At 36.5% G+C, this 13,333-nt stretch overlaps 1 protein-coding gene across 1 annotated transcript in view; it reads right to left on the reverse strand.

Moving 5' to 3' along the window:
• Positions 1–13,333, reverse strand: part of LOC100594975 (cilia- and flagella-associated protein 47) — a 71,904-nt gene that overhangs the window by 51,621 nt on the left and 6,950 nt on the right. Inside the window, exon 3 of the mRNA XM_030808416.1 lies at positions 770–885. Coding sequence (XP_030664276.1) covers positions 770–885 — 116 coding nt within the window. The remainder of the gene's footprint in view (positions 1–769; positions 886–13,333) is intronic.

A 13,333-nucleotide genomic window follows, 5' to 3' on the forward strand; every position in this document is an offset into this window, starting at 1 on the left:
AATGGAAATCTTGCAACCCCACATGCCGTTGAATCAGGACACCGAAGGGATAAGAAATCCTATGCTTATTGTATGCTATCAATTTAAAGTGTATATGAATATACACACACACAGACACACACACACACAGACACACACACACACACATCCTTATGTAAACTCTTAGGTCACAGTAAGAATCCTTGGAAATAATTCAATCTGGAAAAGAGAGAAGTATTTATTCTTTCAACAAAAGAATCAGTAAAAGCCTTCTGGGGAGTGTGACGTTAATTTAAAGTTGAATATGATTGAGAAAGAAGACAAATATTTATTAAGCATCTATGATGAACCAAGTAACATACCACAATTCAAAGTATGTACATAATTCACCATCGTACATTTTATCAGCACCCGTTTATAAATGAGGAATCTCAAGTTCAAAATCCTTAAAAATACTTGCCCCCAGATCACACAACTAATAAGGCGCTGTGCTCTAATTCTGTCTCTGAACTACGTACCTTCTCTGACACTATCCTGCCTCCTATCCTGAGGGATTTCACCAGTCATTTTCTGACTGTATTAATCAGGATCATAAGGAGGAAGGTTCATTTTTCTTGAATTGTTGCCTATCAGTCTTTTACAGTAATACTATTAAGGACCTTTGGTTTTGAGCTATTTGAAATGATAGACCGTTTTTCAGTTAAATTAGGTAATCTATTACACAAGGTATACATTTCAAATAATACCAACTCTTCTAAAAGTGTAAGTAAATATGACAGGAAGCATTTACCTGGAGCTTTGCCATGGTTAGTGATAGTAATCTCTTTAGAATATACTTTACTATTGGCAACCAATGTGCCAAAATTAACTACTGATTCAATTTCCAATTGACAGGATGGAATCAACCTAGGGAGGAGAAAAGAAGGCCACATAATTAATTTAACAATCATAACAGCCTGATAGCTAAATATGTAAGGGAATATAGACGGACACTTAAGCCCTTAAAAGACATATCCGTTTATTTACAGGTCTACTGGTGGCATGTTTGTCAATAAAAGGAATTATGAAATAAAAATATGAAAACAAGGTAATGGGTTACATTTTTAACAAAGAAATGAGACTTTATGCATCTAAGTGCATGGTACGTCATCCCAAATAAATAGTTTGAATGTCTCCAAATCTTATGAAATCAAAGAATGCAGTGATGCTGTAACATATCATTTAGGGTCTAAAACAAGATGTAAGTACAAAATGATACAATTTATTTTCCATATGTATTTCTAAAAAATTCACTGTAGCATATTTGTAGCATGTGTTCCTACAAGTTTTTAAAAATACATTATCATCTTATATACAAACCTCATAAGGTTACATACATTTTCTATTTGGCTAGGCATTCATGGTTAAAAAGTATCCCTAAGTATATTATCATACTTTGGATGTAGAAAAAGGTCTTAAGAATAATTTCTTAGGAATCTCCACACTTCGCACAGAGAGAGAGAGAGAGGGAGGGAGAAAGAAAAAGAGAGACAGAGTCTACTTCAGTGTTAAGATTTTGGTAATACATAATGATTTATCTGCATCTCCTGTTAGTTTCTCTTCCTCTTGTAAAAAAAATATTGAAATCTTGTTTTGGCTTCATACATACCACAGCATATAAAGACAGTTGACCTCTGAGGGCAACAGAGTATCTAGTCAGCTATCAGAGGAAGTGCCTAGCTAAGGACTATAGTGTAAGGAATCTCTAGAAAAGAAGAGAATGACAAACACAACAAGGCTAAGTACAAGTGGTCATTAAACTCAGGGATGCCCTAATAGGTAAACAATACCTTCCAATGGCATAAAGGCATCTTCCCATTTTACTATCTCATTAGGTATATTTGCTGATACAAATACAACAAAGAGGTCTATACATATTTTGTTTTCTCGGCCCATTTTTCACAATTCCTCTCCCATTTATTTATACAAAAGGAGAAATAGATGTCATCTTTTCTTAATTCAATGGTGATGCATTGCTTTGGAGTGGAAACATCTCTGGGACACCAAACTAAGGGACAACTGAAAATATTGGTGTTGATATTGGTAAAGTGAGTGACCAAAATTACTAGGGAACAAATCTATTTACATAAATGTGTTTATCCAATTTTCTTTCAACAACATTAAAAGAGGGGAATACAACTGACGTAGCTGACACATTGTTAAAAATAATACTTGATAAACAACTGCTATAATTTTACCCTATAACTTTTCAACAGAGTTGAAAAAATTGAGAGACATTACTGCAATAAAATCCTTTCGTTCCAATCTACTCATTATGGAAACAACTTCTCTCAGCATCCATATCAAAAAAAGTTTAAATAGGGATAAAATGCACGTGCGATTCACATAAGCAATAAGTAATATCATCCATAAACATGCTAACTAAATAAAAGTTTAAAATGCTCCATTCACCTGATTATAAATATTTCCAGTAATACTTTGCTTTTGTAAAAAAAAAAAACTCATCAAACTTAGTTTGATATACAGAGTTTATATCAATCTGTATTAATAATATCATTTATAAGAATTGTTAAAAATATGCATGGATATATGACTATAGCAAGTATATTTAAACACATATCTGTTTATTTGATGCACATACATAGGTTCATATGTACATATACATATATAGACATAAACTATAGACAAATTGCCTATGCACTTTATTCCTGGTGATCTTGAAAAAAATCTTCTAAGCATAAAAATGTAATACATTAGGATGTGATGCTAACACATTAGGATGTGATGCTAATACATTACACAAAAATGTAATACATTAGGATGTGATGCTGTGGTGAGAAATGGAATGGAGCTATATAAATTTAAGAGGAAAAGAAAAGAGGTAAATTTTTCACCTGTTAACATATTATTGATATTTTCATTCTACTGGATACATTTTAAAAAGGCATATAAGTATTTTATTTTTAAATAGTAACACTTACTATATATAAGCCATTACCTCTCTACAAGTGTTCAAACTAATGATGAAGATTGTAGATATGTTTAAATATAAAAGAAGGTCATAGTTTTGGGAGACACATAAAAAAAGCTCTGAAAATCACTAATTATATCATCTACCAACTAGGGCACTTTGGAAGTCCAGGTTGATATAAGAAAATGTAGAAATCAAACATGTAATTTCTCTGTTTTCTTTCTTCTTTTTTCAGGGTTCACTCCACAACAAATAGATGGAACATTACATGTCTAATCCATATACAGAAACTCTGAAGTAAAAATAAATGTGCTCACTCCAACAGTTTTTTTAATCACATTCCAGTCATGCCATTATGGAGTAGTTCAGATCCACTTGGACTAACTTTATTCACAAAACATTCACTGAGTATATACAATTTAGATTATAGAAAAAAATAAAACTCCCCTGGACCTCAAGAATTTTACAATCTAATGGAGAGAAACAAATAAATACAAACTTCCGGTCCAGAAAAAAATAACATAAACCTATTTTTTCCTGTTCCTTCTACTAAACACAACTATAAACCCTGAAAATGGTACACGAGGCAAGCAAAAGAGGATGATGAAAGGTGGTGAAAAGGAGAGCTGGCTGACTTAGAACTCTGGGACTGGAGGAACAACAGCAGCAGGGTGTCTTACAATTCCCCAACCAACAGAGAAAGGCCATGCAGACCCAGTATTCTTTGCCTGCTGACCTAGTTAGAATCATTCTTTTTCTGGATCAAACAGGAGCCCCCCTGAACACACCAGGTGAGCCAGACAATGCCAGCCTGGGGATCAGTTAAGAGGTATACCAATCATAAGTGACAAGGGGAAGCACTCTCCTTCTACTCCAGGCCTGAGATCCTGCAAAAGAGGAGTTCTCTTTCTCAGGAGTTCACCTCCTGAGAAAAGGAGTTTTCTGTCCAAAGACACCAAGGTAGTTTGGGGAAACCAGGAAAAAAAAAAAAAAACAGTAATTTCAAGCAGCTATATCTGAAAAGCCTCTTTGTCACTGCTGGCTCAAACCTCTCCTTTTTCACTCACAGACACCTGGAAAGGTGAGCAGGACCTGCAAGAGATCTAGATACAGCAACTGACCCAGTACAACAAACTTCTTTGCCCCATAAGTCAGACTTCTCTATCTGCTCAGAAGACCTGGGCAGCCAGGCGGGTACTTGTATAGGGTTCTCACCACATTTCTCCTCTATCAGGAGACATGTGGCAGCCAGGCCTGGGAAAAAAAAATGCCTCCACTCCTTCAGGAAGCACCAGCAGAAGACAGTGGGAGCAGTAGTGATAACATATAAATAAAATGGATCAAAATAATACCACAAACATAATGAAAACTAAATTGTCATCACAACCACAACATACAGAATAGGCTAAGAAAAACATGCTGAACATAAATGGGGTGTGTGCCTGTTAAAATAACAGATTTAAATAAGACCCAGAGTCTCCTAACAGAAAAAAAAAATTTAGCATTCAATCAAATATCACCTGTCATACCAGGAACCAAAAAAATAACGATTTTGATGAGCGCAGACAATCAACAGATGTCAACCAAGATGAACCTCCGGTTGAAATTATCTGGCAAGGATTTTAAAGCAACTGACAAAAAAGAAAAAATGCTGCAACAAGCAATTTCAAGGTTTTTTAAAACTAATGAACAAATAGAAAATCTCAGCAAATAAATACAAGTTATAAAAAAGAATCAAATGGAAATTACAGAATTGAATAATACAATAACCAAAGTAAAAACATAGTGATTAACACAATACCAGGATGGAGATAACAGAAGATAAAATGAGTGAAACGGAAGCTCGATTAATAGAATTCACCCAGACTTGACAGAGACTGAGAGAGAAAGAGAAAAAAATGAGCAAAGTCTCAGGGGCCTGTGGGACAATAACAAATGATCGAATATTTGCATCATTAAAGTCTCAGAAGTCGAGAAGAAAGATAATGGGGCTGAAATAACAGTTAAATGCAAAGAATGGCTAAAACTTCCAAAACTTGGCAACAGACACTGACATACAAATTCAAAAAGCTGAGTGAACCCAAACCTGATAAATTCAAAGAAAATCATGTAAAGGCATATCATAAACTTTTGAAAACAAAAGATAAAAACAAAAATCATGAAATCGGCCAGAGAGAAAGAATGTGTTCCATATAGAGAAACACCAAATTAAATGAATGCACGTTTCACATCTGACTCCATGGAGTCCAGAAGGAAGTGTCACAATATTTTTCAAGTACTGCAAAAGAAAACTGTCAACTGAAAACTCGATATCTGTTAAAACTATGTTTGATAACAAAGGGGAAATACAGACGTTAGACAAAGAAAAACTAAAAGAACTTGTCAGTAGCAAACACACCCTTAAAGATCATCTAAAAAAATTCTTCAAGTGGGTAGAACAAGAAGGCTGAATAGAAGGCTCCACCTATCATTCCTCCTACAAGGACACCAATTTAACAACTATCTATACAAAATAAAAAAAGCAACTTCGTAAGAACCAAAAATCAGGTGAGCACTCACAGTACCTAGTTTTAACTTCATATCACTGAAAGAGGCATTTAAGAGTGTAGGAAACACAGTTTTGAATCACCTTTGTCAACCCTCCCCAACGCCCAGCAGTGGCAGCATGGCATAGAGAATCTGTGCATTTGAGGGAGGAAGAGCACAGCAATTGTGAGACATTGCATTGAACTCAGTGCTGCCCTGTCACAGCAGAAACTAAGACAGGGGAACTAAGCTGATGCCTGCCCATGGGGGGAACATTTAAACTAGCCCTAGCCAGACAGGAATCACCCATCCCAGTGATCACGACTTGAGTTCTAGCAAGCCTTGCCACCATGAGCTAACATGCTCTAGGACCATAGACGAACTTGAAAGGCAGTCTAGGCCACAAGGACTGCAACTTCTAGAGGAGTTCTAGTGTTAAACTGGGGTCAAAGTCAGTGGACATGGGGAGACACACAACCTACTAAGACACCAGCTGGTGTGGCTAGGGGAGTGCTTGTGCCAACCCTTCCCAACCCCAGGCTGCACAGCTCATGGCTCCAAAAGAGACCAGTTCCTTCTACTTGAGGAGAGAAGAGGCAAGAATAAACAGGACTTTGTCTTGAATCTTGGATACTAGCTCAGCCACAGTAGGAGAGAGCGCCAATCACAGGTGTGAGGCCACCTTTCCAGGCCCTAGCTCACACATAACGTTTCTAAACACACCCTGGGCCAGAAGGAAACCTATTGCTTTGAAGGGAAAGATCCAGTCCTGGCAAGATTCATCACCTGCTGACTAAAGAGCCCTTGGGCCCTGAGTAATCTGCAGTGATAGCTAAGTAGTGTGCCACGGGTCTTGGGTGACACTTGGAAACTTGCTGGCTTCAGGTGAGATTCAGCACATTCCCAGCTGTGGTGTGACAGGGCAAGACTCCTTCCACCTGACATAAGTGGAGGGAAAAGTAAAAGGGTTTTATCTAGTACCTTAGGTATCCGCTTGGCCACAGAGGTATAGAACACCAAGCAGGCTTTTGGGGACCCTGATTCTAAGCCTTAACTCTTGGATGGCATTTCTGGACCTGGCCTGGGCCATAAGGGAGTTCACTGCCCTGAAGGATGAGTCCTAGGCCAAACAACATTCACCACAAGCTGACTAAAGAGACCTTGGGCCTTAAGAGAACATCAGTAGTAAGCCTGGCAGTACTCCCTGTGGGCCAGTGGTGGTGGCAGCCATAGGGTGAGGCGCCTGTGCCTCTGGAAAGGGGAGGAAAGACTGGGAAGAACAGTGTCTTGTGGTTTGAGTACCAGCTCAGCCACAGTGCAATAGGTAGACTTCTAAGGTACTTTACCCCAGTCCCTTGTTTCTGGACCCACCCAGAAAACTCTCCAGAACATTAGACTGAGCAAAGATTTCTTGAGTGGCACCCCACGAGCAGAGGCAACCAAAGCAAAAATTGGCAAACAGGATCACATCAAGTGAAAAAGCTTGTGCACAGCAAAGGCAACAATCAACAAAGTGAAGAGACAACCCACAACATGGGAAAAATATTTGCGAACTACACATCTGACAAAGGATTAATAACCAGAATATATAAGGACCTCAAACAACTCTCTAGGAAAAGATCAATAGTTAAATTTAAAAATGGGCAGAAAATTTGAATAGACATTTCTCAAAAGAAGACATACAAATGGCAAACAGTCACACAAAAAAGTGCTCAATATCACTGATCAGGGAAATGCAAATCAAAACTACAATGAGATATCATCTCACCCCAATTAAAATGGCTTTTATCCAAAGGTTAGAAAATAATGAATGCTAGCAAGGATGTGGAGAAAAGGTAACCCTCATACACTGTCCGTGGGAATGTAAATTAGTATAACCACAAAGCAAAGGAGAACAGATTGGAGGCTCCTCAAAAAACCATAAATAGAGCTACCGTAAGATCCAGTGATCCCACTGCTCAGTATATACCCAAAGAAAGGAAATCAGTGTATTGAAGGGATATCTGCACTCTCGTGTTTATTGTAGCATTACTCACAGTAGCCAAGAATTGGAAGCAACCCAAGTGTCCATCAACAGATGAATTGATAAAGAAAATGTGCTACATATACACAATGAAGTACTATTTCACCATAAAAAATGAGATCCAGTCATTTACAACAACATAGATGTAACTGGAGGTCATTATGTTAAGTGAAATAAGCCAGGCATAGAAAGACAAGCATTCTATTTCTCACTTATTTGTGTGATCTAAAAAGTAAAGCAATTGAACTCATGAAGATAGAGAGTAGATGGATGGTTACCAGAGGCTAGGAAGGGTAGTTGCAGGTGGGGAAGAAGGGGGAGGGTTAATGTGTGCAAAAATATAGTTAGAAAAAATAAATAATAAGACCTAGTATTTACTATCACAAGGTGACCATAGTAAAAAATAATTTAATTGTACATTTTAAAATAACTAAAAGACTGTAACTGGATTATTTGTAACACAGGGATAAATGCTTGAGGTGATGGATACCTCATTTATCTTGATGTGATTATTAGTCATTGCATGCCTGTACCAAAATATCTCATGTAAACCTTAAATATATACACATACTATGTATCCATCAATATTAAATATGGCCAGGTATGGTGGCTCACACCTGTAATGCCAGCACTTTGGGAGGCCAAAGCGGGCAGATCACAAGTCAAGAGACCGAGACAATCCTGGCCAACCTGGTGAAACCTCATCTCTACTAAAAATACAAAAGTTAGCTGGGCGTGGTGGCACGTGCCTGTAATCTCAGCTACTCGGGAGGCTGAGGCAGGAGGCTGAGGCAGGAGCAGGCTGAGCATGGTGGCTCACACCTGTAATCCCAGCATTTTGGGAGGCCAAGGTGGGAGGATTGCTTCAGCCGAAAAGTTTCAGATTAGCCTGCACAACATAGTGAAACCCCACCTCTACAAAAAATTATAAGTGCTTGGTGGTGGGTGCTTGTAATCGCAGCTACTCAGGAAGCTGAGGCAGGAGAATCGCTCGAACCCGGGAGGTGGAGGTTTCGGTGAGCCGAGATTGTGCCATCGCACTCCAGCCTGGGCGACAGAGGGAGACTCCATCTCAAAAAAAAAAAAAAAAAAAAAGAAAAAGAAAAGAAAAGAAAAGAAAAGTAAAAAAGAAAGAAAGAAAGAAAAATTAGCCAGGCTTGGTGGTGCATGTTTGTAGTCCAAGCAACTTGGGAGGCTGAGGTGGGAGGATCATTAGAGCCCAGAAGGTTGAGGTTGCAGTGAGCCATGTTGACACCACTGAACACCAATCTGGGCAACAGAGGAAGACCCTGCCTCAAAAAAGAGAAAGGAGGGAAGCAAGGAAGGAATAAAGGAAAGGAGGGAGGGAGGGAGGAAGCCAAGAAGGAAGGAAAGGAGGGAGGGAGGGAGAGGGGGAGGAGCAATGGAAATAGCAAAACACTAGCTACATACAATCAGCTATATTTTTCCTCATAAGTTTTATAAATTATATTTGATGATGAAAACAAGAATCATAATGCCCTTAGATACTCAAGACAGTAATATTTAAAAGTAGGGAAAGAAAAAAAGACTCAAATGGAAATGAAGCTTCTACACTTCACTTAAAGTGACAAAATGTTTATGCCACTAGAATATTATATCATGCATGTATATTGAAGTATCCAGAGAAACCACTACAATAATTATGCAAAGAGATGCACACAAAACAGAATAAATATATCAAGATGCAATCCTAAAATAACCTTCAATTAACCTACAGGAATGCAAAAAAGATAAACAGAAGTATGAGAAACAAAGAGAACAATGAGAAAACAAATAATAAACACGCAGACAAGTTATAGCATATACAGATTAACTTAAATATAAATAACCTAGATACAACAATCAAAAGACAGAGGTGGAAAATATGGGGAAGGGAACCATTGCCCAACTGTATGCTGCTGCTTAGAAGAAACTCAGTTTACATTCAAGGCCATAATAGGGTGAAAGTAAACGAATAGGAAAAAACACAGTATTCACATTTTACTTAGAAAAGCGCAAAAACTACATTAATATCTAATAGAGGCTTCAGTGCAAGAAAATCACCATGCACAAAGAGGGATATTATATATAATAAAAGGATCAATCTACCAGAAATGAATAATGATCATAAATATGTCCATAATAAACCTGTGGAAATTAACACACTTCTAAATAATCCAGGAGTCAAAGAGAAACTTTAAAAAAAAATTAAATACATAGAACTGAGTCAAAATAAAATTATATAAAAATTTGTAGGACACAGCTAAAGCAGTGCTGAGGGTCATTTATAACGTTACGTGCTTACATTAGAAATGAGAAATTTTCTCAAACTTATTATCTAATTTCCAATATCAAAAACTAGAACAAGAGCAATATTAATTCAAATCAAGCAGAGGAAAAGAAATAATAGAGAGCAGCAATCAACAGAATTTAAAATAAAATGAAAGGAAAGTCAATAATAGAAAGCTGATTCTTTGGAAAAAAAATCAATAAAATTGATAAACCACTAGCAATACTTTTAAAAAGGACAAAATACACACATGTTCGACATCAGAGATGAAAGGATATCACTACAGATGCAGCAGCTTATTGTTTATTTAAAAATAATCAGAAAACATTTCTAACAGCTCTAAAATCATAAATTTGACAACTTAGAATTGGAAGAATTCTGTGGAAATCAGGAACTACAGTAACACACCCAACATAATATACGCAGTATAAATAGCCCTATAAGCATCAAAAAACTAAATTCATAATTTAAAACATTCTGAAGGAAAAATCTCCAGGCCAGACAGTTCCACTAGAGAATTCTACCATTTCAATAATTGCTATCAATATTAAATAATCTCTTCTAGAATATAGAAGAGGGAGCATTTCCAAATTCATTTTATGAGGCTGGCACTATCCTGATAGCTAAACCATACAATGACAATTAAAAAAAGCAAACAAATCAATCAATCAATCAAACGAACTATAAACCAATATCACTAATAAACTGGGACACAATAATCCCTAATAAAATATGAGCAAATCAAATTCCAGAATATATAAAAAGAATGATACACCATGACTAAAATGGATTTATTTCATGTATACAAGGGCAAGACTGATTCAACACTAAGAAATTAACCAATGTAATCCCATCATACCACTAAGTTACGGAAAAAAATATGATCATGTAAATTGACACAGAAAATGCATCTGACAAAATTTAACACTCCTTTATAATAAAAACTCTTAGCAATTTAGAATAGATCGGAATTACTTCAACTTGATAAAGCCCATCCAAAAATACTGACAGCTAAAATTGAGGAAAGGATGTCTCACTGTTTCTTTTTTATTTGTTTTGTTTTGTTTTTTTGAGACAGAGTCTCACTCTGTCACCCAGGCTGAAGTACACTGGCATGATTTCAGCTCACTGCAACCTCTACCTTCCAGGCTCAGGTGATTCTTGTGCCTCAGCCTTCCAAGTAGCTGAGATTACAAGTGTGCACCACCACACCCAGCTAATTTTCGTATTTCTAGTAGAGACAATGTTTCTCCATGTTGGCCAGGCTGGTCTCGAACTCCTGGCCTCAAGTGATCCACCTGCCTCAGCCTCCCGAAGTGCTGGGATTACAAGTGTGAGCCACCAAGCCCAGCTTCACCACTCTTATACAACATAATACTGAAAGTTCTAGCCATGGAAATAAAGAAAGAAAAAAAGATAAAAATCATATGCTTTTGAATGGGAAAAAACACACAAACGAACTATCCCTGTCTACAGATGACACAATTATCTACATGTAAGATGGCAAGGAATCTAAAAAACATACAAAAACCTCCTAAAAAGGGAGTTCAGCAAGGTCAGAGGATACAATGTCAACAAACAAAATTCAATCACTTCTCTATATAGATAGGAACAAGGAATATGCAGTAACCAAAATTAAAAACACAATATTACTTGCAATCACTCCAAAGTGACATGTAGAGAATCTCTGGGCTGAAAATTACAAAATAGTGATAAAAGAAATCAAAGAAGACCCAAATAAATGGAAAGACATAGCACATTCATGTTTGGGGAGAATTACCATAGTAAAGATGTCTATTTCCCTCAAATTGATCTATAAGCTAAGCTGAATCATTCTCAAAAGCCCAGCAAGTTTTTTTTTTTTTTTTTTTGCAGGCTCAGAAAGATTTTTCTAAAATTTACATGGAAAGGTAGAGATATTTTGATAACTAAACTAATGGTGACAAAGAAGAATAACTCGTGAGGAATTATTCTACATGATATTAAGAATTACTGTATAGCAAGGGTAATTAAGGTAGCATGATGTTGGCAAACATATGGATACACAGATGAATGGAAGAAAATGCAGAACACAGAAATAGACCAATGCAGATTATATTGAAGTGATCTTTTTCAAGGGTACACAATTCAATGGAGGAAAAGAGCTTTTTCAACAAATTTGGTCAGAGCAATTGAACATCTATAGGCAATAATTAGAACCTCAATGTAAATCACACTTTATACAAAAATTAACTCAAAATATATCATAGACTCAAAAGTAAAACTTTAAAAGTTAAAAATAGAAGAAAATCTTCAACCAATATGATCAAGGATTAGGCAAAGAGTTCTCAGACTTAACACTAAAAGCAGTACTAATTAAAGGAAAATTGATAAATTGGACATCATTGAATATTTAAAAAAAAAACCTTTTGTTCTACAAAATACCCTGTTAAAAGGATGAAAAGTCAAACCTCAAACTGGGAGAACGTATTTGCAAGCCACATAACCATCAAAAGACTTGTATCCAGAATATACAAAGAAATTGCAAAACTCAATAATAAAGAGCAATGTAATCAGAAAATGAGAAAAACACATTAACAGAGATTTCACTAGAGAGGGTACTCAGATGGCAAAGAAGCACCTGAAAATATGTTGTCAACATCATTAGCCATCGGGGAAATGCAAATTAAAACTATGGAGAGATTCTATTAAATATCTATCAGAATAGCTAAAATTTCTAAATAGTGATAAAAGCAAAAAATACTGGCAAACATATCGTAAAAGTGGATTACTCATGTATCACTCTTTGAAATGTAAAATGGTACAGGCGCTCTGAAAAGCAATTTGGGATTTTCTATTAAACAAAATACTTAATTACCATATGACCCTACAATTACACTCATGAGCATTTGTCCCAGAAAAAATAAAAACTTATGCTCACACAAAACTTGTACAAGAATATTGAAGCAGCTTATTTGTGATAGCTAAAAACTGGAAACTGTCCCTTTGCTCTTCAACAGGTCAATTGTCAGCAATAAAAAGGAACAAAATACTGATACATGCAACAACTTGGCTGAATGGCCTGCAAGATTTTGCTGCAAGAAAAAAACAGAAGGCTACATAGTGTGTGATTCAATTTATGTAATATATTTGAGATGACAAAAATTTTAGACATAGAAGACAGATTAGCAGTATCCACAGTTTAGGGTTCATGGGTGTGAGGCAGAAGGGAAGTAGATACAGTTGTAATAAAGCAACAGGAGGGATTTTCTTGTAGTATTGGAACTGTTCACTGTCTTGACTGTGGTGGTGGATAGAAGAACCTACACAGGTGATAAAAAATGTGTAGACATTAATAACACACATGCACACAGACACATACACACACACACACACACACACACCCCTTCAACCCTGTCTATCACACCAAAAGAAGGGCAGTGCTCTCCTTATATTGCAACCATGGTGAGAAATAGACTTCTGATGAGAGAGGGCATATACTCTGGAAACAAGAAAAAAATCTCTGTTTTCAAGGACAGAAGCATCTTCAACCTGTCTCTCCATA

Source organism: Nomascus leucogenys, unplaced genomic scaffold, assembly GCF_006542625.1.
Source record: "Nomascus leucogenys isolate Asia unplaced genomic scaffold, Asia_NLE_v1 Super-Scaffold_664, whole genome shotgun sequence".
Lineage (NCBI taxonomy): Eukaryota > Metazoa > Chordata > Mammalia > Primates > Hylobatidae > Nomascus > Nomascus leucogenys.